Source organism: Zea mays, chromosome 4, assembly GCF_902167145.1.
Source record: "Zea mays cultivar B73 chromosome 4, Zm-B73-REFERENCE-NAM-5.0, whole genome shotgun sequence".
Lineage (NCBI taxonomy): Eukaryota > Viridiplantae > Streptophyta > Magnoliopsida > Poales > Poaceae > Zea > Zea mays.
The window spans coordinates 5,448,466-5,474,381 of NC_050099.1; the positions used below are offsets into that span (position 1 = coordinate 5,448,466).

Sequence of the window (25,916 nt, forward strand, 5' to 3'; positions counted from 1 at the left end):
TTTAGAGTTTGTGGGAGCAATTGCTTTATTCTTATTAAGAGAGGTAGAAATTTTAAATTTGCTCCTAAAGCAGTAGAAGGCTTTTTACTTGGTTATGATTCAAACACAAGGGCATATAGAGTCTTCAATAAGTCCACTGGATTAGTTGAAGTTTCTTGTGACATTGTGTTTGATGAGACTAATGGCTCCCAAGTGGAACAAGTTGATCTTGATGAACTAGATAATGAAGAGGCTTCATGCGTCGCGCTAAGGAACATGTCCATTGGAGATGTGTGTCCAAAAGAATCCGAAGAGTCTCCACAAGCACAAGATCAACCATCATCTTCCGTACAAGCATCTCCACCTACTCAAGAAGAGGACATGGCTCAAGAAGAAGAGGATGAAGGGGGAGATGAAGATGATCAAGACAAGGAAGATGATCAAGAGATTCGGGATCAAAGACCGCCACACCCAAGAGTCCATCAAGCAATTCAAAGAGATCACCCCATCAACTCCATACTCGGTGATATACACAAGGGGGTAACCACTAGAACTCGAGTTGCTCATTTCTGTGAACATTACTCTTTCGTGTCCTCTATTGAGCCATACATGATAGAGGATGCACTAAGGGATCCGGATTGGGTGGTGGCAATGCAAGAGGAGCTCAACAAATTCACAAGGAATGAGGTATGACATTTAGTTCCACATCCTAACCAAAATGTTGTAGGTACAAAGTGGGTATTCCGCAACAAACAAGATGAGCATAGTGTGGTGACCAGGAACAAGGCCCGACTTATTGCCAAAAGGTTATTCATAAGTCGAAAGTTTGGATTTTGATGAAACATATGCACCCGTATGCGGACACAGCGCGCTGCCGCCTCCGCGGCACGACTCGCCCAACGCCGAGCCGGCTGCCCGCTTGACCGCCTCTTCCCCTTCCTCGCAAGTGGAGCACCAGAAACCACCACGCCCCTCCCTCTTCCTCTCCCCCACTCACGCTCCCCATTGAGGCATGCTTAATCCAAACTATATTCAAACCTTAAATGTTGGGATTAATTTCGTTTGTCGCATAACAATTGGAAAATTAAAATTTTAAAACCTTATTCAAACCTGTATTTCAGATTTGAATTGAAATTTGGAATAGAAAACGAATTTAGAATGGAAAAAAAAAAGAAAAGAAACTCACCCGGTGCTCTGGCCAGAGTTAATTTTTCTTCTTTTTTTGGAGGGGCTCCCCATGTATCATGTGGCTCGCAATCTACACGCTCAAAAGGTTCAGCCTCTCCTTGTTGACCGACACCTAGCAGCCTCTCCCCATACAGGTTGACGTCTGAATAGCTAAGCGCTATAGGACTTGGTTTAAACTTATATATTATTTGATATTAGAAGTTTTTTTTCTTGTTTCTTTTTAGCTATGAAATGATTCTGGAACACGTACAGATATTTGACGAATTCTGATCTGCTATATGGTATTTTGAAATGTGTAGTTTTCGGTGTGCTTAAAGTTCAACGTCGCATAACATGTATAGTATGACAACGGGATTTTGAATACAAAAGCAAGAGAAGGCCAACTGAGCCACCGATCAATATTTAAAAAGTAAATAAATTGCCTAATAAATTAAGATTAAACTGACGGGAATAAAAAAAACCCATACATAATAGGAGTATAGCTAGCTCTGTCCAACAAGTCGTATCTCTCGCTAGCTAATTAAACCACTTGTTTGGTTTGCTTTTTCTTGGTGAGCCCAGGTGGGAACCTCCTCCGGTTACCCGACGATGACGACGAAGGTTGTTGATCGGCGTAGGCGTAGCCTTTGTTGTAGTAGTCGTTGAGGATGCGGTCCCTCTCCCGCAGGAACCGCGCCTCGGTCTGGTTGATCTCTCTGCAGATGTTGGCGAGGTAGTCGTCGATCTGGCCCATGGGGACGGGGAAGTCGCCCTGGTACGCCAGCTCCTCCGGGGTCAGCAGCTCCTTGGTCCTTCGGCTCAACCTGCGGAAGGCTTCCTCGGGCATGTGCACGGTCTGGTACCGGATCAAGGAGTCGATCTGCTCCTGCGTCATCCGCTGAAGCCGTGGGTTCTTCTTGGCTTCCGCATCCGCGGCCGGTGCCATGGCCTTCTCCTCCTCCTTCCTCTGGGAAGAGCTCGAGCTTGACGACATGGCTGGCTGATTGCAGATGATCTGGATGCAGTCGATCTCTTGGCGATTGGAGCGGTGCTCGGGTCGTAGGGCTTCCCCCTCCTCTCTGCTATATATATGGCGATGGAGGCACAGGCCAGGCCAATGATGGAGGCACTTCTCCCTCCTCTCTGCTATGGCGATGGGGTGCGTGGCTGCAAGGCGACGAGTTCCAGGTCGAAGGTCCGTGTGCGCGATTGCATATATAGGGGCAAGGATGAATCGGAGGACGAAAGGGATATAGCTAGTTCGTTGGGATCCCGATGGCTTCTCCTGGCTTCACGCACGGTGAGTCTGTTGCGACTTGCGAGAGCACCGGGTGAGTTTCTTTTCTTTTCTATTTCTTTTTTTCCATTCTAAATTCCTTTTCTATTCCAAATTTCAATTCAAATCTGAAATACAGGTTTGAAATAAGGTTTTAAAATTTTAATTTCCCAATTGAGATAGATGCGACAAACGAAATTAATCCCAACATTTAAATTTTTAATTTCCCAATTGAGATGCGACAAATGAAATTCATCCCAACATGATACAAAGTTTTTATCTTCGTATATAAAAACGATTCTATTTATTTATTTATTCACCCATTATTAATTAGTTTTAGTAAAGTTTGAATCACAAATCCAAACATAATGCACAAACAATAAATCCAGCATGATGCGTTAATTAAAACTTTTATTTATCCTTTATATGATAAGAAACATGCTTTAGGATAAAACTCAGATCCAAATAAACTTTTATTATTATTATTATTATAAAATAATAAAGCCTATTATTCAGGGTTTACATAAATTGACCTAAAAATCTCTGTCATGGCGCTTAATGGTAGGCAGGCAGGATTTATTCAGTACTATGTACTCAACTAGCTCGTCATCTTATTTGGATTGCTTGGACTTGGTGGCCCCAGGTCGGTGCTTTTTCTTGGTGACCCCAGGTTGGAAGCTCCTCCGATTAATAGTTTCTTTTTTTCCTCATTTTGTCTCTTTAAATTGACTAGAAGTCTCAACTGTTACCATGGAAGTTATTAAGCTGAGAAGTATATGATGGCTTCAAGTCCTAAACAGAAAATTAAAGTTACTATAGAAGTAAATTCAAGTCATCAAAAAATAGAAAAAATATTAAAGAGAAAATATCAAGTAAATTGAATCGTCAATGATGTGTGTGTCAAATTTATGAAGTTACTCTTTAGAGTTTTAGGCCCTGTTTAGCGGGGCTCCGAGTCCTCTAACAATAGCTCTCGCTCTAGCTCCTCTGCAGAGCAACTCTTTCGCAAAACGGCCCCTTGATCTCACCACTTGCTACCTCACTCCACTTCACTCAAAGGCTAGCGCGGCTCAGCTATAGGTGTACATTTAGGCCGGCCCGAAGCACGAAAAAAAACACGGCTCAGACACGGCACGACCCGAAATATTTTAGTGCGGGGCCGGGTTTGGGCCGAGGTCGCGCACTACACCAAAATAAGCAACTTCCGAGAGGCAAATAACTTCCTACGGTTTTTTTTCAAAACCGTAGGACATTAATAATTTCCGAGAGGCGACTAGTGCCTCTCGGAAGTTAAATTAAATTCCGACGGCCGGCCAAGAGTCTCTCGGAAGTTAAGTTAACTTCCGACGGCTGGCCCGTGGCCTCTCGGAAGTTACATATTCAGACGTTGACCGATCGAGGTAGGCCTTAACTTCCGACGGTTTTGTACAGGGCCTCTCGGAAGTTATCATTTTTAGGCTAACGGCGCGCGCCCGTCTCTGTCCGTCTCCCATTTTCCAGCGTCCGCTACGCCGTCATCCGCGCTCCATCGCCGCTCCACCGCCGCCTGCTCGCCGGAACGCGCCGCCGCGCTCCACCGTCGCCTGCTGCGCTCGCCCCACGCGCCGCCTGCTCGCCGGAACGCGCCGCCGCGCTCCACCGCCGCCAGCTGCGCTCGCCCCGCGCGTCCGCCAACTCGGCCGCGCGCCCGCCTGCTCGGCCTGCTCCACCGCCGCCTGATCGGTCGCGCGCCCGCCTGCTCGGCCGCCTCCCCGCCGCTGGGTGCTTAGCCGCCCCACATCCCGTCGTCTCCTGCTCGCCCACCCGGCTCCGCCAGCCGTCGCGGCACGCGTGGCAGCCGTTGTCGTTCCGCCCCGCCCGCTACTCGCCCGGCCCGGCTCCGCCAGTCACCGTCGTCGCTTCAGGTAACTACTTCCGAGTGTTTATATTATATTTTTTATATTAAATATGCTAACTTCCGAGAGTTAACTGTTTTTAAACCGTAGAAAGTTATGTTAATAGGGTTAATTAACTTAATAAGCTAGGTGGTGCATGTAATTGAATTATGTTAGTCTCTTGTTTGTTGCGTGTTAGTAATATTTTTGCAAAATTGTCGTAGTGTTGTGAAACCTATGTGTCGCCCATTCCGGATAGGCACGAGTCACATGATACACATATGACTCGTATTGGTCCGAAATTGTCCCTTTTTTGGACAGCCTGTTAGTGGATGATAGAGCTATGGATTTATGACGATGACGGGTCCGAACAAGATTTCGGTGACATAACCCTGTTGTTCTCTATTGCACTATTTATGGGCATGCAAATGGAGAACAACAGGGTTATGCTGCTGAAATTTCGTTCGGACTCGTTGCTCGTCATAAATCGTTGCTCTATCGGTCACTCATGGGTGGGTTTAGGAACTATCTTTTCCTATAGATGTAGTGACAAGATCGATATGCGTTTAGTACCGGAAAAAATTTATGAATCATGTGTTCTACTATTTTAGAATCAAATATGGTGGGTGAGGGCCGTCGATGGATGTATAAAGGTTGGTGTATGAATGATCCCTCAGCAGATTGGATAAGAAAGACAGAGGATTTTATTGATCGTGCTTTTGCTATATCAAGAACCGGCACGGATGTGCGTTGTCCATGTAGTATGTGTCGGATTTGTAGATGTCAAGACAAGAGAACTCTGTCGGGGCACCTTTGCAAATATGGCTACATGCCTGACTATGAAGTCTGGGTGTATCACGGCGAGGACTTTCCCTGTGAAAATTCGCCGGAAGCCAACAACACTGACGACGTGGAGTACGATAGAATGGACGAGATGCTTGAAGATTTAAGGGAGGATCCTGATTTGGTGTTTCCACCAAATCATGAGGAGCCGCCTCCTCCAGAGGTTAAAAAGTTCTTCGACCTCCTTAAGGCTGCAGAAGAGCCTTTGCACGAACACACAACAGTTTCAGTCCTCGCTTTCGTGACTCGACTTATGGCTATCAAGTCCAAGTTCGTGTTCTCGAACAATTGTTACAACGAGCTCTTGAACTTAATCAGTGAAGTGTTTCCACCAAATCACAAGATGCCGAAAGACGTGTATCAGTGCAGGAAACTGCTCTCTGGTCTAGGTATGGACTATCAGAAAATCGATGTCTGTCCAGATAATTGTATGCTGTTCTGGAAGGATCATGAGAATGATAGTAAAAGTGTCTAAAGTGTGGCAAGTCGAGATATGTAGAGGTTAAAAACGATGATGGTGAAATGGTCACATCAACTGTAGCCCAAAAGCAACTTCGTTATATGCCTCTTGCGCCTCGTGTTAAGCGTTTCTTTCTTTCGAGGAACACAGCTAGGCACATGAGATGGCATAAAGAACGTGAACGAGGGGACACTCATGTGATGACGCACCCGTCTGACAGTGATGCGTGGAAGGCTCTAGATGACTTTGATCCAGAATTTGCTAGTGAAGCGAGAAATATTCGAATTGGGTTGGCGACAGATGGTTTCACACCTTTCAATACGAACGCAACATCATATTCTTGTTGGCCTATATTTGTTATTCCATACAACCTTCCACCTCATCTGTGCATGAAATATGATTACATGTTTCTTTCCCTAATTATTCCTGGTCCAGACCATCCTGGGAAAGGGCTGAATGTGATGATGCAACCCTTGATCGATGATCTCAAAAAGTTATGGAAAGGAGTCGAAGCATACGATTGCTACAAAAACGAGATATTCACACTTCGAGTTCCAGAGTTACAGGGTCAGGCAGTCGGCGTACAGAGGAATGAGGTAACCAATATATTTGTTTTGTAATGTAATATTTGTATGAGTTTGAATAACTAAATTATTAATTTTGATCTATAGGATGAACCTGAAGATGAGGAAGAGACAGAGGAGTGGAGACAAGTGGAAGATGTTGAGGATGTCCAGGGTAGAGAGGTGGAGACAGGGTGGGGTGAATGGCCCAATGATGGAGGGTCAGGAGTTGGGGGAGCTAGTGGGTCAAGGGAAGGGGAAGCTGGTGTTTCAGGAGGAGGTTCTGGAAGCGAGGGAGTTGGAGGGTCTTCACGGGTCCGGAAGCCGCGGAAGACTAGTTGGGTCCCCCCTCCTAAAGAACCAGTTAACAAGGTTGAGATAATCCCGAGTGGAGATGGGTAAGAGCATCTTTGCTTTGTTCTTATGTCTTCCACATTGAGGATAAACAATTATTTTTTGAATTTGACAATTGTGCTTGTGTTGTTAGGGCTTGGCTGGATAGTAGTTTCACCGGCAAAGATCGTGTAAGGCAAGTAAATAAAGTGTTGGGCAATATCTGTCGTATGAGATGGCCTGGATTGGTGATTGAGGATGGTATTGAGGTCCCTATCACAAGATGGGATCAATACGACCTTGCGGTTAACGCGCAACATGGGAATGTGCAAGGTGCAGTTTGGCACGACTTCTGGGTATGTTTATCTATCTTCTTGCCAAGTTATCAGCTCAATTATTGATTCATATTATGGATTCTTGACTATGTTTTTTTCAGAAACATTATAAGTTGCCTGATGGAGATACTCATACCGAGCATGCACACTCCGTGTTCCATAGGAACGCGGTAGATGTTGTTGCGGATATGATGTACTATGTTCGAATCCAGGTGACTAATCAAGCTATGTTGAGTAGTGAAGGACGACATGCAGCCACTAAGAGCGAAGCGTCACAGTATGGACTTTCTATGACTGAGCAAGATTTTCTTTAGGTAATTGATGTTTGTGCTTGTGTTAGAAAAGTTTTTGTTGCTTGTATATGATACAATTACTTGTAAATGAATTGTGTTTCCGTAGCATTCGATTCCATGGATAGCCGCCAATGGTGCTGCTTGGCGTGCCTTATGTCGTTATTGGGCTTCTGATGATTTCAAGGCAAAGTCTATGCGACAAAGTTCCAATCGTGGAACCAAGTCGTATCACAAGTATGGAGGTGATGATCACTTTCGTTTGGCAAAACGAATGGTAAGTGCAATTTATTTCATTTTTTGTTGATTGTAGTTGACTTGCTGTAATTTCTGATTATAATGTTTGTCAAATGTACGTACAGGAAGCTAGCAGTGGTGTAGTGCCCAGTGATGTTCAAGTATACCTGAGGGGGCACAGAGGACCAGATCCTGCAAACCCAGATATGTTGTGTATAGCCAAAAGGCAACAGATCGTCTGGTGAGTGTTTTGAAATGTTTGGTAGATTTTGTTCATATGAAATTTTGTATGTAAGATGACATTGTTCTTTTGTATGCAGGCTGCATATGGTGAGGCGATGTCTAGTCAGCATGGATCGGACTATGACTGGAGGACTGCACCTATTGATCCTCAGGTTGTGTATGCGAGTGGTGGAAAACCCCATGGAAGGTATGGAATCTACATACCTTATCTTGTTTCATCGGTTTAAGTACAATACATTTATTTTGAATCTGTTGTGATGTTACTTGTTTGAAGGTACTCGATGTTCGATAACATCATCGACTCGAGCCAGGTGACGGTTCAGAGAGGAGGTTCGTCGAGGTCTGCTGCTCGTAGCTCCCGTCGCTCTACTCAGGATACTGCAGAAGTTGAGCGACTACGAGAAGAGCTTAGCAACATCAGGAGCGGCAAAGGGTTCAGGAGGAATACTTGAGGCAACATGCTGCACAACAAGAATACTATGCTACTCAGTTTCAACAACAGCAAGCACTGATACAAGTAAGTTCAAAAAGATCTTTCATTTTAAGTTATGTATTGATTTAAAACACTGACATTAATGTGTTCGGCGATTTGATAGCAACTAGCACAAGCCCAAGGGATACAGGTTCCGATGGCCCCCCCCCACCTCCACCTCCCATACATTTTCCTTGGCCTTCACCTCCACCTACCGAACATCAGGTATGCAAATTTTTCATTATTTACTTGTTATATTATGGTGTAACTCCATGAATGTCATTTGTATAGGTATATGAGACCCCTCCAGCTACCTTGCCGGTGCAGCAACAACATGATGGCTTAGACTTTGTCGATGCGTTGTTCGCCAGTGGAGGTAGCGAGCATCACTTTTCGCTGATTCCTGATGTTGATCGACAGTAGTGGACTTCCATTCTATGTTTTTTGTGAGACTTGAAACTTGTGTCTTGTGAGACTATTATGTGGATGTAACTTGTGTCTTGTGAGACTTGAAACTTTATGGACTGTTCTGGCCAGACTATTATGACTTTATATGTGACATGTGGTATATTGTGGCTTTTAAATATATTGTGGTATATTGTGGCTGTCATTTTTGTATATTCTGATATATGTGGCTGTCATTTTGATATATGTGGCTGTTATTTTGATATATGTGGTTGTTAATGTGGTGGATAATGAAAATTAAATTGCATTTTTTGTGCTGGTCATTTTAACTTCCGAGAGTACAACTAAAACGGTCGGAAGTTAGCCTTCACACGGCGTCAGCGCAAAACGAACGGCGTCAAACTTTAACTTCCGAGAGGACCGCTTTGGCTCTCGGAAGTTAGCGTAACTTCCGAGAGGGAACTTTGGCTTTCGGAAGTTAGCGTAACTTCCGAGAGGCTCTTGGAAGTGAGCGTAACTTCCGACTAAAATCTTACGAGAGGATAACTTCCGACGGAATTATCTATCTTCCGACGGTTTATATAACTTCCGAGAGTTTAGCTCTAACTTCCTACGGTTTAGGCCCTAGGAAGTTAAGCATTTTGGTGTAGTGACGGTCCATGGGCGGGCACGAGCACGACCCGTTTAAGGCAGGCACGAGCACGTCTGTAGGAAGCGTTGGAGCCGTGTGGAGTAACCGTCTGTAATTACCAAACATATTACAACATAGCACAGTAATAGTCTGTAAGTACCAAACATGACATGCGGCAATTAGTGTGCATATATTAGTTTATACATGGACGCTGCTTGAATTGCTGCAGTGATCTTTGGAGGCTGAGGTCATGTAGTGTTCAAGGGAAAAGAGTATAACAAAGGTTGTAGACTGGGATTAGGATGTTAAAGGTCAGGGCACTGATAATTCTAGGATACTAGATGGAGGCGTTGACTTTCAGTCTGTCTATGTAGAAGCACACACTTCATGTTACTGAGGCAGCAATTTGAGGCATGGGTGGAAGCAGGTAGAAACACATGCTTCTAGACATGTAAAAAGGCTAGTAATTAAGAGTAAGCAGCTTCAGTGATAGCAAATGTAATTAGGTGCTTTGATTTAAATATAGACACTTTTGGGGTATAGATTAGTTTTTAACTCCTATGTACATGTATTAGAACTTTTGTTAGGAAAATTACTTGCAGACAATATGGAAAAAAGAAGTTCACAAGTCACAGGTGGCACACAACGACGTTAATAATACTATTTTAACTGTAAGTGGAGCAAGTACGGCATTAGCACTATACTAAACTATTAAAACATATTCAACTATAAATTACATCAGTCAACGGATACGTAAACCAGGCATACATGGTATAGAATCGAGGCACGAAATGATCACAACTAAGGGTCTGTTCGGTTGTACCGGAATGAGCCAAGATTTATTCCAGCTCATCAAAATCTATATAAATTAGAGAAATAATCCGGCTAGAAATTAATCCGGAGCTCCAATCCGAAACAACCGAACAGGGCCTAAGTAATCGAGCAGCGACAGCCTAGATAACTTTGTTCCTCCAAAAAAAAAATCTAGTTTCAAGGAATCGGTTTGTCACATAGTCAGATTATGTTGTGTCAAGGGAACCGAGAACATGGTTTGTGTAATTAGGGCATCTCAATTAGATATTTAATTTGTCTAATACAAAAGGCGTTTATATGAATTACAATGTTTTCACAATGCCATTATGCCTGTCGAGAAGATGCAGACGTAAAAAAAACCCTATTTTATAATAAAGATACAGACGTAAAACTGAGTAGTGTGTCTAAACTAAAGATACTATGGGTAAAACTGAGTAGTGTGTCCAAACTAAAGATACAGACGTAAAAAATATTTTATAATAATAAGCAGCAATTCCTCCATCTCTCTTCTACTAACAAATAACAATGCCGCGTTATTTTTTTTTTCTTATTTGGTACCTTGCTTTATCAATGGACATATTGTGTTGGGTTGATGGGAGCGTCCTCTTTCAACTCTCTTTGTAGCTAGGGATGACAATGAAATAGCTCCCCCGTGTCCGTCCCCGTGACGAAAAAATTTCTCTGTGGTGGTCCTCACGTACGTTTGCGAGGGAAATTTCTTCCCTATCTCCATTCCCGTGGGGATAAACCGGACAGAGATTCCCGTACACGTTTAAATTATAATTAAGATATACATTTTTCGTTATTAATGCAAAACATTTTCACTTAAATCATTACGTGTACATCAAAATGAACATACTTGTTCAACGAGTGATCTTTTGACAAAGTAATTATTTATTTATTTTATCATTAAATAGTACGCAAAAATATCGTCACGTACAGGTTTAACGGGTCCCCGTGGAAAAAATGGATGAGAAATGCTTCTTCATCCCTGTTTACCCGTCGCGGGAAGAATTTTCCCGGTTTACCTCCTTATGGGGAAGAAACCTCCCCATCTTCATCCGCTTCATCCGCTAATGAAAGAATTCCCCACGGGAAATCTCGGATCGAGATTATTGCCATCTCTACTTTCTATTCTTTCTATATATTAGAGCATGGAGGAAAGACGCGCAACGAGGCTATCCACATCGCCATTTTTCGTCCGCTTCATCCGCTAATGAAAGAATTCCCCACGGGAAATCTCAGATCGAGATTATTGCCATCTCTACTTTCTATTCTTTCTATATATTAGAGCATGGAGAAAAGACGCGCAACGAGGCTATCCGCATCGCCATTTTTCGTCCCCTCCACCAGATCTCTATTTAACGGACACAATTCAGTGTCAGTTCTTTCGTCAGCTCCAAAGACGCGAAAGTTCGAGACGAAGGCGAACGGGCGACAAAAAAAAAAAGAATACGCCTCTTCATCCGTTGGCATCTCCGTCCCTGCCTCTCTCACCCTCATCATGCCTCCTTCCTCTCGTCATCACCATCGTCATGTCCGTCCCGGGCCCTACTTTATCCGTGGCAACGCAAACCCTACCGGATGCGAGGCGAGTTCGCGAGCTAAAGCGACGCGCGGGCTGGAGTCCCTGAGGGTCTGCCAAAGATGAAATTGAATTTAGCCCGTCACCCAGTTCAATTCACTTGACCAATTTTCAAGGAAAGTGAAAGAAGTTTCAGAACTTCCTCTAGAAATTACTCTGAGCGCCTTTCACTCATCCATATCCACTCTGTTGGACGCACAACATTTCACTTCCTTTGAAACATAAATATTTGATGGGAGACGGGAGGAAATGCCCTTACTGATTTCGATTGAATATACACAACGAATAGCTTGTACAGTACAGATCAAGGCACAAAGAATGTAACAAAGAAAAAAAAATATATACACAAAGAGTCATGTTACAGAGAACGACTCTGGATTTCTAAAATGTTTTTAATTCCTTAACGAAATTCGATTGTTTTTGCTAATTTCTTTGGAGGGAAACATATAACCAATGCCCAGGTATCCTATTCCTAGTAGGAAGTAGTAAAATAGGGTGTCAAACCGCTGACAAAGAAGGTAATGGAGAAAACAAACCAAGTTACACAAAAGCTCCTAGTCGTTGGCTAATTAATGTGGTTCATTCATAACCCTTCTTTGCTGTGCTGTAAGAATAACCTGTGCTGCGCGGGCGACAGTTACTAGTTGTTGTAGATATGGCTCACCAACAAATAGCCACCGAATTCATGCGCAAATGAAGAAGGCAATTCAACACTCACCTGTCCGAGCCACCACCTCCATTCCCTGACCAATCATCCATTGGATCTGTGCCTCTGCCCGTACTCTCTCTCTATCGCCTTTTAAAATTATAATAAAGTGTGACACAACATCTCCAACAGTAAAATATGACACAACATCTCCAACAGTAAAGTATACTATTTTAAAATATAATAAAGTCCAGCTCATAAAAAACAGCTCCAACAATGTTCTATTTTATATTTTTAATAGATCCAAATATACCGCACCTCAGACTAGTGAGGTATTCTTATTTTCTATGTCGTTTTCAACATTTTCTTTCTCGATAATGTAATTTATTTCCTAAAATGCATGATTTAGGGTCTAATTGTTGGAGAGCAATTCATTTTTAAGTGCCCTAAACATTTTAAATAATATACTATTTTATTTTTTAGATAATATTTTAAGTCAGATGCTATTAAGAGCATCTCCAACAATGCCTTAAACTAATGCCTCAAATTGAAATATAGGGCTCTACACAGGAAAAACCATTCCAACAGTGCCTCAATTCAACAAATTTTGTCAAAAACTATAGGGCACCCTCTCAAGTGCCTCAAATATACTACACCGTAGTGGACTGCCCTATAATCTAGATTTAGGGCTTTACTGTCGGAGAGGGGTGTTTTGTTGGTGCCCTAAATTTTATAAAATTTACTTATTTTTAAATTATAAGGCATTTTTATAGGTCACGTTGTTAGAGATGCTCTAAGTGCATCACAATTTTATTCTAGACTAGGGGGGAAAATCATTAGTACATTTCATATTCATCCAAAACACAGAAAATGAGTTGTCCGACGTGGCACGCCACAGCCACACCCATCGCTTCACTCCACCACCTCCTTCCTCCTTTTCCCAGCGCGCATCCATCCACCGCCACCCCGACCTCCCTGCAATAATAATTACGGAGTATAATAATAATAATAAAAAACTCCGAATCCGCCGCGCGCGCCCCGTCCTCGTCGCCGGCGGAGGCGCCCGCCACCGCCCACAGCAGCCTATCGCCGGAGAAGGAACGCCGCGGGGAGCTTTTCCACTGCCATCTCCCGTCTGACCCCTCCGAGATCGGAAGCGGCGGCCATGGCGATCCCGCTCGTGCTCGTCGTGCTCCCGCTCGGCCTCCTCTTCCTCCTGTCCGGCCTCATCGTCAACACCATCCAGGTAATCCCCCCCTCCCCCTCCCTGCCCGCCGGGGCCCAGCTCGATTTGTTTCCCATTTTGGGCGATCGAGGTGACCCGATGCGGCGGCTGAGCATGCAAGATATTCTATTTTGTTTCCTTCCAAGACGTCGCCCTCACCCCGGACATTTTAGTTTGGTCGCTCGATGCTGACGGTCGCGCGTTGTAGGGGCATTCCAGCTGATGTGTGTTTCGATCTTCTTATAAACTCAGACTGTCACGGTTCCCCTCTGTGATGTGATTTCTTTTGGCCCGATGGTTCCAGGCGTATTTTACTCAAAGACGTGTCTTTTTTTTGATGGAAAGTCTCATGCCGATTTGTTAAATTTTCGTAATAATTAACCGCTCTTGTAAATAAAGATGGAGTAATTTACCACTTCCATTTGAATACGGTCAGGAACGGCGCACTACACCAGTATAACTTCCGATTCCGAATCTTATTAAGCTTTCCTTGATCCGTTTGTACTGCGCGTGGAAATTTCAGGCCATCCTATTTGTGACAATAAGGCCCTTTTCCAAGAGCTTGTATCGCCGGATCAACAGGTTCTTGGCCGAGCTGCTGTGGCTCCAGCTTGTCTGGGTGGTGGACTGGTGGGCAGGCGTTAAGGTACAAGCAGATATGACCAGCAGCAAAGCAATTTTATTTTCGCATTTCAGTTCTAGTAGACAGATTGACTTGTGACATATTCTCCTTCGGTATCAGAAATCAAAACTGCATTTGTGCCTGGAAGTTGCAGCATTCTGTTGGTTTCTATATTCAACCTTTCTTGTAGTGTCATATACTCATATGATGCATTTTGAAATGTTCTCCATAGTACTAATGAACAAGCTGAGTTAAATAGCTGATTTCAGTGCTGCACCCTAATTGAATCTGTTATTTTTTCTCTCGATGAATAGTGGCAGTAAACTAGATCAACTACGAAAAAAAAACAAATTCTGATGAGTAACATTTACACATAAATGGCTCGAATGTGCATCAATTGAATTGCAGACCGATGATAATTTTTCTACCTTTTATCAGTAGATCTAAATTAACATACTTCCTAAGCACTTAACGTAAAAACTTTAATGTTTGAGTGACTAGCTAGTTGCCCGTGCATTGCTATGGTTTCTATATATCACTAGTACAATGCTCGTGTGTTGTGCGGTACACCAATCATATTTGATGGTATAGTGCAACAGTTGTACGACACCCGAGGGTCGAGTGACAAGCCAGGGTGATGGATCCAAGCTAGTGTGATGGATTACAAAAAATAAACTTAAAATTAAAGTGAACATATGGCCCACAACCAGATATTAAATTGCATATACTGCACTTTATATTAGCCAAAAGGCTAAGAAAGATATGAGTTAAAAAGGAGACCAACCCCTTTTGTATAGTTTGCTCGGTCGCTCATCCCCCTTCAGCTAACGAGGTGGTACTTTCTGGGAGCGTTGCGTTGTGTATGGTTTCGTGTCATGTTGGGCTTGAGTGTTTTCTTATAGCCTATCTGGGAGGTAACAACCTGGTTGTGAGGCGAGACGTGAGGAGAAAAACATATTTACTCTACGCGCTTCGCGCGTGACGCACGACACACGAAACTCGTGCTTTAAAGGAGTAGAGATATACAGTTTCTGTGTATAACATAAACCAACATGAGCTGCAGTGGTTAGAGACTAGTGCTTTGTTCCTAGAGACCATAGTTCGAATCCCAGTGGGGGTGCCTTTTTGATATTTCGTGATATTTTGCTGAGCATGTGAGAAACTTTGGCAACGCGCGTGGAGGAGGGGAGCGGTTGCATCGAGTGGACGTACCAAGGGAGAAACTTCCGTTTTATATTAGTAGAGATGTTTATGAAGCAAGCATTGATTTTTTCCTTCCTGATCCCAGAATAACTTCAGCTTATGCTCTGCAGGTACAACTACATGCGGATGAGGAAACTTACCGATCAATGGGTAAGGAGCCCTCCATTAATATTTCCATTGTTTGCATTCACCTTCATGCAAGCTTAAGGAAAAAAAGATTGGATTACAAGCTTATCTGAATAATTTCACAGGTAAAGAGCATGCACTCGTCATATCAAATCATCGAAGTGATATTGATTGGCTTATTGGATGGATATTGGCCCAGGTTATCTCCCATCTTCTGTATAGTTGTTAGAGATTTACTTTGCTCACAGTTCATACTGTTTAGATTTATTTGTATTAGCTGATAAATAATATGAGACTCTTGTTTTCTGGTCCATGTGTTCAGCGCTCAGGGTGCCTTGGAAGTACGCTCGCTGTCATGAAGAAGTCATCCAAGTTCCTTCCAGTGAGTTATTAGTTCATATGTATATTTCTGTAACATGTAGTTTTACAATTCATATGCACATTGGAGTTCTATTTGCAGCATAATTAAGCAACATAAACAAATATATTTTGGAGTAGAGACTTGTTTATCTAGTTTCAAAAAATTATAATGCTACATTGCTTTGTCATGTTCTCACTATAATAATTGAGGGCTTTAGCAATAGCACGACGATCATGGGGCAGCAACACACAGTGAGGGGGCTTTTTCGTAAGAACATGGGGGTTCGAGCCCTGATTGGTAGCCTCACACTTGGGAAGTCTTACCATCACCATGCTTTGAGCACCTTCTCAGAAAGTTGCCCAATATGGAGTGATAGGTAGATCTGGAAATAGAATGACAGAGCAAAGACCGCGACAAGTATGATTTTCTGTTGGTAATGAAAACAAAATGAATTTCCATGATTAGTTTCAGTTATGTGGAGCTTTTCTGTGGTAGCTGTTAAGGCCCATTAAGGCCCATATTATTGTCTGCCTATATATATGCTACAGTACCCACGTGGGTAATCATCTCGCCTAATCAAGGTTAGTCACATGGTATCAGAGGAGGTTAGGGTTAGGGTTTAGTCTAAATCCGGCCCTGATCCACTTTTTTGGGCGCCGTCGCGCCGTCGCTGTGCTGCCAATCGCGGCCAGCATCCTGTCCGCCATCGCTGTCCCCGTCCTCGATCCGCCGCCAGGAGATCCGGCCACCTTCCCTGTTCGCCGCCAGGGGCGTGCGGCCTTCCGCCGCCTGGATCCGCCGCCTGGCTGTCCGCCGCCAGGGGTGTTCGCCGCCAGGATCCGCCGCCGCCAGGGCGGATCTCCCCCATCTCAGCGCCGTCCGCCGCCTGGATCCGCCGCCTGGCTGTCCGCGCCAGGGGTGTCCGTCGTCCGCGCTAATCCAAGGGGCAGGGCGTCTTCCACTGCCAGGGGCAGTGCGCCAGGGGCAGGGCTGCTCCCTCTGCTGCCAGGGGCAGTGCGCCAGGGGCAGGGCTCCCTCTGCTGCCAGGGGCAGTGCGCCAGGGGCGGATTTCTATCTCTGCCTGCGCCGTTCTACTGCCTGTGACAAGTTCCGCGGATCCCCGTCTGCTGTCGTTGCACGCAGGGCTGCAGATCCGCTGCTCCCACCGGAAATCTGCACCGACCGCGGATCTGCGACGTCGCTGCTCCTAGGTCTTTGGTCTCAGGTTTCCTATTCTCCTTGATTTTGATTCAATTCAATATGACGACAAATGCTATTGTGGTCAATATCACTCTTGATGGTCAAAATTATCCGGAGTGGGCTTTCTGTGTTGAGACTGCACTTCGGGGACATGGATTACTCTTTCATTTGACTGATGCGGCACCCGTTCTTGCTGATGATCGTCGCAATGCTGCTGATATCAAAACATGGCAGCTTAATGATGGTAAAGTGATGGCTGCTATGGTGAACAGCGTCAAACCGTCTATGATTATGAGTTTATCTAAATTCAAAACTGCTAAAGCCATCTGGTCTCATTTGAAGGAGCGTTTTGTTCAGGACAGTGGTGCTTTATTACACACCCTCATGCAGCAGACACATGTTATTGAGCAAAATGATATGAGTATTGATGAGTACTACTCAGCCTTTGATCGCCTGATGAGTGCTTTGACATCAATGGTGCCTGCTTGTACTACTGATCCATGTCCGGCTCATAAGTTTATTGAGAAGTTCTTCACTTACAGATTTGTTATGGGTGTTCGGGCTGAGTTTGATTCCCTTCGTGCTCGTTTACTTCAGGGCTCTGACACTCTCACTATGGCTAAGGCGTTGTCTGATTTACTTGCTGAAGAGACTCGTCTTAATTCTCTGTCCTCTACTGGTGGTAATCCTCACAGTGTGTTGGCTGCTGCCCAGAAACCTAAGAATATTTTTAAGCCTTGTGATCATTGTGGCAAGACCAATCATCGATCTGAGCTTTGTTTTGTCAAGTTTCCTGAGAACTTGACTGATTTCCGTGCACGACGTGCTGCTCGTGGTCGTGGTCCAGGACCATCTACTAGAGGCTCAGTTGCTGTTGCTGCCACTTCGTCCGCTTGTACTTCATAGTCGGCCTGGGTACTTGATTCAGGAGCCTCCTTTCATGCCACATCTGATCAATCAAAGTTGGCTTCTACTACACCAGTCACAGATGGTGCTTCAGTGCAGACAGCTGATGGTACTGTATGCCACATTACTCATAAGGGCTCTCTTTCTGATTCACACTTTACAGTACCTAATATTTTCTTTGTTCCTGAGCTATCTATGGACCTTCTTTCAGTAGGTCAAATTACGGATCATAATTGCTTTGTCGGGTTTGATGACTCATCTTGTTTTGTACAGGACCTTCGCACAGGGGAAGTGATTGGGACTGGCCGTCGCCGTAAAGCCGCTCCTCGCCTCTACATCTTGGACTCTTTGCGGCTTCCTTCCTTGGCTACATCTCCAGCGCATGTGCTTCCAGCTACCCTTGCTTCTGTTGCGTCTTTTGCCCAGTGGCATCATCGTCTAGGTCATTTGTGTGGATCTAGATTGTCTACTCTAATAAAGTCAGGTTGCTTAGGTCATACTTCGGTTGAGTCTGATTTTCATTGTAAGGGTTGTCATCTTGGAAAACAAATACAACTTCCATATTTTACTAGTGATTCTCATTCTGTTGAACCCTTTGATTTGGTTCACTCTGATATTTGGGGTCCTGCACCTTTTGTGTCAAAAGGTGGATATAAATACTATGTCATTTTCATTGATGATCATTCTCGCTACACTTGGATTTATTTCATGAAACGCCGCTCTGAGCTGATTTCTATTTATAAAACCTTTGCTCGCATGATTCACACTCAATTTTCCACTCATATTAAAACCTTTCGTTCTGATTCTGGTGGTGAATATTTATCTGATAATTTTCGCCAGTTTTTGACTTCAGAGGGTACTCTTGCTCAGCTTTCTTGCCCTGGTGCTCATGCACAGAACGGTGTGGCTGAACGCAAACACCGTCACATTATAGAAACTGCTCGCACTTTGTTGATATCTTCTTTTGTCCCTTCACACTTTTGGGGTGAAGCAGTTTCTACTGCGGTTTACCTAATCAATAGACAACCGTCATCCAAACTCTCTGGCAAAACACCTGGTGAAGTTCTTTTCGGAACTCCTCCACGATATGACCACCTTCGAGTTTTTGGATGTACGTGTTATGTCCTATTATCACCTCGTGAACGTACTAAATTGACTGCTCAATCTGTTGAGTGTGTTTTTCTTGGATACAGCCCTGAACATAAAGGTTATCGGTGTTATGATGCATCTTCTCGTCGCATGCGTATTTCTCGAGATGTGAGCTTTAATGAAAACCGACCCTTCTTTTACAACTCTTCCACTCATTCTTCTTTTTATTCCACAGAGTCTACCTCCTTCATGAGCCTTCCTCCCATTTCTGAAACTTCATCAGTATCACCACCTACTGTTTCTACCCCAGATGTTCTTATTTCCATCACACCACCTTCCACTTCCACACCATCTCAGTCTTACGCTTCCAAACCACCTGTCACTCAGACTTACATTCGTCATCCTCGCTCTACTCCCACGGCCAGTCCTGATGATGACCCTGTTACTGATACTTGTACTAACAATGATGACTCTCATGTTGTTTTTAATCAGGGGTATCATCTTCGTGACCGTGGCAATATTGCAGCTCTAGAACGTTATGGGTTTCCCCGTGCTGGTGCAGTCATTGCTGAACCATCATCTTATAAAGAGGCTTTTGGTATACCTGAGTGGCAGCTTGCTATGACTGATGAATTAAATGCTCTTCATCGCACATGTACATGGGATGTTGTTCCGTTACCTGCTGGTGTTGTACCTATCACGTGCAAATGGGTCTTCAAGGTTAAAACCAAATCTGATGGGTCTATTGAGCGATATAAAGCTCGTCTTGTGGCTAGAGGTTTTCAACAGACTCAGGGTATTGACTATGATGAGACTTTTGCACCTGTGGCCCATCTGACTACTGTCCGAGCTTTACTTGCTGTTGCAGCCTCATCTTCTTGGACTATCTCTCAGATGGATGTCAAAAATGCTTTTCTTCATGGTGATCTACATGAGGTAGTCTATATGCATCCACCTCCTGGGATAGAGGTTCCATCAGGGCATGTATGTCGTCTCCGTCGAGCCTTGTATGGTCTCAAACAAGCTCCTCGTGCTTGGTTTGAGAGATTTGTTTCTGTCATCAAGGCTTGTGGTTTCTATTCTAGTGATCATGATCCTGCATTGTTCATTCATGTTTCTTCGCGAGGACGCACGTTGCTATTACTATATGTTGATGACATGTTGATTACAGGAGATGATCCAGAACATATTGCTCATGTGAAGGCGTATCTGAGTAAGGAATTTCAAATGTCTGACTTGGGGGCCCTCAGTTATTTCTTGGGTATTGAGGTTTTGCAGACTCAAAATGGTACTTATCTTTCTCAGGCCAAGTACATACAAGACCTTCTTGATCGTTCTGGTCTTACTGATACTCGCACTGTTGCCACGCCTATGGATCTTCACTTATCTCTTCGTCCGACTGATGGGACACCGTTAGAGGATCCATCTCGATATAGACATCTTGTTGGCAGCTTAGTTTATCTTACTGTCACTAGGCCAGATATTGCTCATGCGGTTCACATCTTGAGTCAGTTTGTCTCTGCTCCTACATCAGTTCATTATGGGCACTTACTTCGTGTACTTAGATATTTAAGGGGGACAAAAACACAATGTTTATTTTATGACTCAAACTCCCCACTTCAGCTTCATGCTTACTCTGATGCTACCTGGGCCAGTGATCCTACAGATCGTCGTTCCACCACTGGTTACTGTATTCTTCTTGGATCATCCCCTGTTGCTTGGAAATCCAAGAAGCAAGCCGCAGTATCTAGATCTAGTACTGAAGCAGAACTTCGAGCCCTGGCTACTACTACTGCTGAGATTATCTGGATTCGTTGGCTCTTGGCTGATCTAGGCGTTTCTTGTGACTCGCCTACACTTCTTCACTGTGACAACACTGGAGCTATACAAATTTGTCATGATCCAGTGAAGTGTGAACTCACAAAACACATTGGTGTTGATGTCTCATTTACTAGATCTCATTGTCATCAGAAGACCATTGCTCTTCAATATGTGCCCTCAGAATTACAGCTTGCGGATTTCTTCACAAAAGCACAAACTAGGGCACAACATCAGTTTCATCTAATCAAACTCAATGCTTCAAATCCTCCACTTCCGCCTTGAGTTTGACAGGGGGTGTTAAGGCCCATTAAGGCCCATATTATTGTCTGCCTATATATATGCTACAGTACCCACGTGGGTAATCATCTCGCCTAATCAAGGTTAGTCACAGTAGCAGCTAAAAGCTAACATGCCAGTTTGCAGTGTGTGCTGAGTGTGTTTGGGAGGAGCTTCTTTAGCCTCTTCTTTGTACATTTCTCTCTTATAAATGAAATGACACGCAGCTCTCCTGCATTGTGAGAAAAAAGGTCCTGCTTGAATTGATAGAGCCTGTGTTAACTATTACCCTTTCTTCTGACTTCTGTAGTAGATGTTCTGGCACATGATTTGGCATTCTATAAACTGTTTTTGCTTACTTTTGCAGGTCATTGGCTGGTCAATGTGGTTTGCAGAGTACCTCTTTTTGGAGAGGAGCTGGGCCAAGGATGAAAAGACACTAAAGGTAACTCTCCACCTTACCTATATTGGGCATCCTAGTTTTCCTTTTTTTCACATAGTGAGCTTTTTAATTTTGCATACAGTGGGGTCTCCAAAGGTTGAAAGACTTCCCTAGACCATTTTGGCTAGCTCTTTTTGTTGAGGGTACTCGCTTTACTCCAGCAAAGCTTCTCGCAGCTCAGGAGTATGCGGCTTCCCAGGGCTTACCAGCTCCTAGAAATGTACTTATTCCACGTACCAAGGTACTTGCTGTTCCCTCACATGATTCTGACATTTCAAATGTTCAGTATCTTTTCCTATGCTAAACTTCTGTTTTACTGATTTAGCCTACATGAGATATATGTTTCTAATTTTAACTGGGCATACCCCAAAAACTATGCTTTTCACATGAGTTTTCGTTACTGTCTTAGTTCAATCACAAAATTCACCTGTTGAGCATAATATTCGTAATGATTTGTATGAAGTGACTAACTGCCAGCAGTTTTCTGCATCATATATGTGCATGCCTTAACGTAGAAGTAATGACATATGGGGGAAAATGTTTCCATTTTCTTATATATGCAAACTTGAAAGGAAAACTGTAGGCTTCTCTTCTTGTACCCTGTTGACACAGTAACAATCATAAACCTAAATCACTAAGCATGAGGTTCTAACATGACATTTCAGAGTAGGAGATGATTTTATGTAATGCCTCAGTGGTCTGTTAGTGACATTTTTGTATAAAATGGCTACTGAGGAAGTATCATTGTTATCATAGATTTAATCTTATGTATTTCTGATGTCATTTTCACATGTTTTAACAATAAAGTTATGTACTAATACCTCCTGTAAATAAAACTCCAGGGATTTGTATCTGCCGTAAGTATTATGCGAGATTTTGTTCCAGCCATTTACGATACAACTGTAATAGTTCCTAAAGATTCCCCTCAACCAACAATGCTGCGGATTTTGAAAGGGCAATCATCAGTGGTAAGTTTGCTAACTTCATGAATAACTCAAGGTAGACCAAAACAGAAATATACTTGCATCAACTGAACACTGAAATGAAATGAATTTTTCACTACTACTAAAGTGCTTTAAATCAAATTGGCTACAGATAAAATATGGCATGGAATTTCAGTGCCCAACCACTTATTGTTAGGTCAACTAATTTACTACTTTTTTCTCTCTAGATACATGTCCGCATGAAACGTCATGCAATGAGTGAGATGCCAAAATCAGATGATGACGTTTCAAAATGGTGTAAAGACATTTTTGTGGCAAAGGTACTGAACTATATAATGCTATTTTTAGACGTGTTCTAATTGGATCTTGTTGAAAAGTAAAATGCTGCTTATATAGTTTGATCAATTATTTTTTAAGTAGAATTTGCCAAAAATTTTCTTAAAATACTACTTGCCCCACTTTTCATTTCAGGATGCCTTACTGGACAAACATTTGGCAACAGGCACTTTCGATGAGGAGATTAGACCTATCGGCCGCCCAGTGAAATCATTGCTGGTAAAACCCCCACTACAGTTGCATGTTATATAGTCCGCAATGGCATGTCACTGGCTCACTGCCTCGCTGCCAGTGGCAACCTCACAATCTGTAGATGGTCATTGTGTTTGCTCAATAAGGAAAAAAGTTTCTTACTGTCATGGGAAATTGGTGTTTTGTGTAAAGCTTGTTAGAAAACAGGGTTGTGCCAGTGACCCAGGTTACAAAAGGCAAGCAAGTGTCATGTAGAATCTTGATTTTGCCAACTCATGATCTTGCAGAACCAATCAAACAGTATTACGAATTTATCTATTCCCCAGCTTCGCTGGCCATTTTGCCGAGATTGAAAATGCTAAATACAAAGCAAGACATCTGTTTTGAGTGAACCGAAGAGGTCATGGGTTTACATCAGAATGATCGCATATTAGTTTGTGTCCCATACTCAATTGCCAGTTGTAGGGGAGGGTGGTGGTCATGTTTTTGGGGTTATATGAGAGCGCATAAGAGGTCACTGTGCCGGTGCTATATGCCTTATTAGGAGTACTACCGTGTGAAACCTCTGGCAGTTGTTGCATTGCAGCTGGGAGCTCTTCCTTGGTACTTATGGTTGAATCTGTTGCCCATTCCATAGCTCAATGAATCCGTTTTTTTTTGCCGAATGTGCATCCTATAAATGTATTGATATGTCTTCTGGGCTCTGGCCATTGACTTTCTATTCCCACTGATGGAGCAGGTGACCCTGTTTTGGTCGTGCCTCCTGTTGTTTGGTGCCATCGAGTTCTTCAAGTGGACGCAGCTCCTATCGACATGGAGAGGAGTGGCATTCACTGCCGCAGGGATGGCGCTCGTGACAGGGCTCATGCACGTCTTCATCATGTTCTCCCAGGCTGAGCGGTCGAGCTCAGCCAAGGCGGCACGGAACCGGGTCAAGAAGGAATGAAAACGGAGGGTGGAAATGTGATTCTGGGCTCTATTTATGGGCAGCTTTCAAAATGACTCGATTCATATTAATGTATACAGCACCAAATTCCAGACAGAAACAGGATGCTCTGCTCCTCTTGTATTTGTGTGCAGGAAAGAATTTTAGGGAGTTCATTTTTGCCCCCCTCTTTTGGGCAGAGGAACTGTAGGACATGAACTTGATGTTGGTACATTTGCCCTGTAGACATTCTGGAAGCCTTTCAGTAGTTCATTTATCAGTAAAGCTTGCATCTTTCATCCATGTAGTTGTGCACCTTGTCTGTCACTCATCACAATGTTGTTGTGTTCTAACTGTTCTGTGATGAAAAGCAAGGGATACAGTATGTTCAATAAAGCAATAGAAATGTTTTGTGATGAAAAGCAGAGGATATATTGGCGGCACTATTCAAGTAGTAGATGAGAAGAATCCAGAAAGACTCAAAGGTTTCTGGTTCCTATGTGTAATGTTGTGCCTGTCAGAAAAAAGAGAAAAGGGAGCAGCTGCTGCAACGCTTTCCATTGGAAATTCTGATTTCAGATGACAGTGCCCTAGATGCTTACGGATCGTGCCGACATGACGAGACTAATTGGAGGCTCTGCACATGAGAAATCCACATCTGATGCGAAGGATTTGCAATGCTGTCGGCAAATGATTGGAGGCATTTTTGTGGGGGCGAATTGGGATAGGGTGCATTATTAATCTGTTCACTGTAGATAACTCTCATCTTGGATAGTTCGTGTGGTATAATTTCGACGTATCAAATTCAGTCGACAACTCTAAACATATGTGCTAAGAGAAGTTTTCTTTTGAGTAAAATACGTCATCTCCAAACTTGGCTGATCATCGACTAAAATCGGTCTACTCAAACTAGATGTCAATATCGCATGCCACGTTGGAGCGTGTCACACCCGGGTTTTGGGGCACCAAGACCCGAGCGCGAACATAATCACCAGGTGTGCTGGGACCAAATCTCACACATATGATGAATCATGGCACAGGATCGAATGTCACAACTTTACTATATAATAGGAGTTTTATACAAAATAAATAAATAATTACATTATAAGGAGACAACGGTCCAGCAACCCAAAGTTGACTGGGAGACGACGGCCTAGATCTCTCACGAACTCATCGCAGCATCCTCCATGCACCTCATCCTACGGTACCTGTTCTTGACCTGTGGGGGGGTGTGAGACAGCAAGAGTGAGCTCACATACGTTCATCGCTCAACAAGTTGTGGGGAATAATGTGCATGAACTCGCCAAAGGTGGGAGCTCACGTGAAGTGTAAGGCTTACCAAAGAGGATGGTGAGAGCTGAGCATTGCTTTTAAAGTTGGTCAAAATTTTATTAGCAATTACTAAGTATAAGTAAATACCAACCCAATTAAGTAGTAGAACAAAAGTAACAACATCACCTGCGATGCAATGCATATGACAAATTGAATTTAGTTCCATAAGTTAATCATCAGAGAGTCCTGAGCTGCTCATGACCGTGAGCTCGGCTAGTATACCAGTTTTACACTCTGCAGAGGTGGTACCCTTTACCCACAAGTCATGTTACCCATCTGCCAAGGGATCGCGACTTCTCATACACCTCTACCGAGGAGGCGAGGCAGGGTAACACTACGAGGCCTTTACAAAGTTCCACTAGCTTCAGAAAACCCGCTACAGTTTATAGGAAGCTCCAATGCAGGGTTCTTGCCTGACCGCCATCGCAGCAAAATCAGCCAAGGACCTCCCTACACTGACCACTCCCCTACTGCCCTTGCCCCTTTCGGGTAAGGTAGTCCTCCACTAGCTTTCCTAATTAATCAGCCAAGGGCGTCCATAAACCCTTGTGGTGGCACGTGTTTCTCAAGTTAAGCTCTATGTTCCAATTAACATTAATGATCTTTGACATGAACAGTAAATAACAACGGATAACAAAAGTATAATCATGAATAATGTGTATCTCAATGCCCAAAACCACATATAGCACTAGCAAGTACTACCCAAAAAGTTCAGTGGTAAACAAGGCATAAAGATAGACAAACTAGGGTAACCTATTAGGTCC

The 25,916-nt window shown here is 43.6% G+C and overlaps 3 protein-coding genes and 1 pseudogene across 3 annotated transcripts; 3 read left to right on the forward strand and 1 right to left on the reverse strand.

Annotated features, from left to right (window-relative positions):
• The first annotated feature begins 2,219 nt into the window (after nt 1-2,219).
• Nucleotides 2,220-8,682, forward strand: LOC103625764 (uncharacterized). The gene is made up of 11 exons (XM_020552432.1): nt 2,220-2,477; nt 6,035-6,195; nt 6,271-6,560; nt 6,650-6,851; nt 6,932-7,144; nt 7,230-7,397; nt 7,483-7,598; nt 7,678-7,787; nt 7,875-8,117; nt 8,197-8,297; nt 8,364-8,682. The coding sequence occupies exons 1-5, from the start codon at nt 2,237-2,239 to the stop codon at nt 7,142-7,144; spliced, it is 1,107 nt and encodes a 368-aa protein (XP_020408021.1). The 5' UTR covers nt 2,220-2,236; the 3' UTR covers nt 7,230-7,397; nt 7,483-7,598; nt 7,678-7,787; nt 7,875-8,117; nt 8,197-8,297; nt 8,364-8,682.
• Nucleotides 8,683-13,028: 4,346 nt separating this feature from the next.
• Nucleotides 13,029-24,212, forward strand: LOC100282234 (1-acyl-sn-glycerol-3-phosphate acyltransferase PLS1). The gene is made up of 11 exons (NM_001155146.2): nt 13,029-13,398; nt 13,901-14,023; nt 15,313-15,352; nt 15,454-15,527; nt 15,651-15,710; nt 21,349-21,426; nt 21,506-21,664; nt 22,266-22,391; nt 22,595-22,687; nt 22,839-22,922; nt 23,635-24,212. The coding sequence occupies exons 1-11, from the start codon at nt 13,318-13,320 to the stop codon at nt 23,839-23,841; spliced, it is 1,125 nt and encodes a 374-aa protein (NP_001148618.2). The 5' UTR covers nt 13,029-13,317; the 3' UTR covers nt 23,842-24,212.
• On the reverse strand, nt 14,596-14,763 carry LOC111591478 (uncharacterized; annotated as a pseudogene).
• On the forward strand, nt 15,949-21,095 carry LOC118476858 (uncharacterized). The gene has a single exon (XM_035967166.1). It carries the CDS (start codon nt 16,950-16,952, stop codon nt 17,793-17,795), a length of 846 nt encoding a protein of 281 aa, XP_035823059.1. The 5' UTR covers nt 15,949-16,949; the 3' UTR covers nt 17,796-21,095.
• Nucleotides 24,213-25,916: the final 1,704 nt, after the last annotated feature.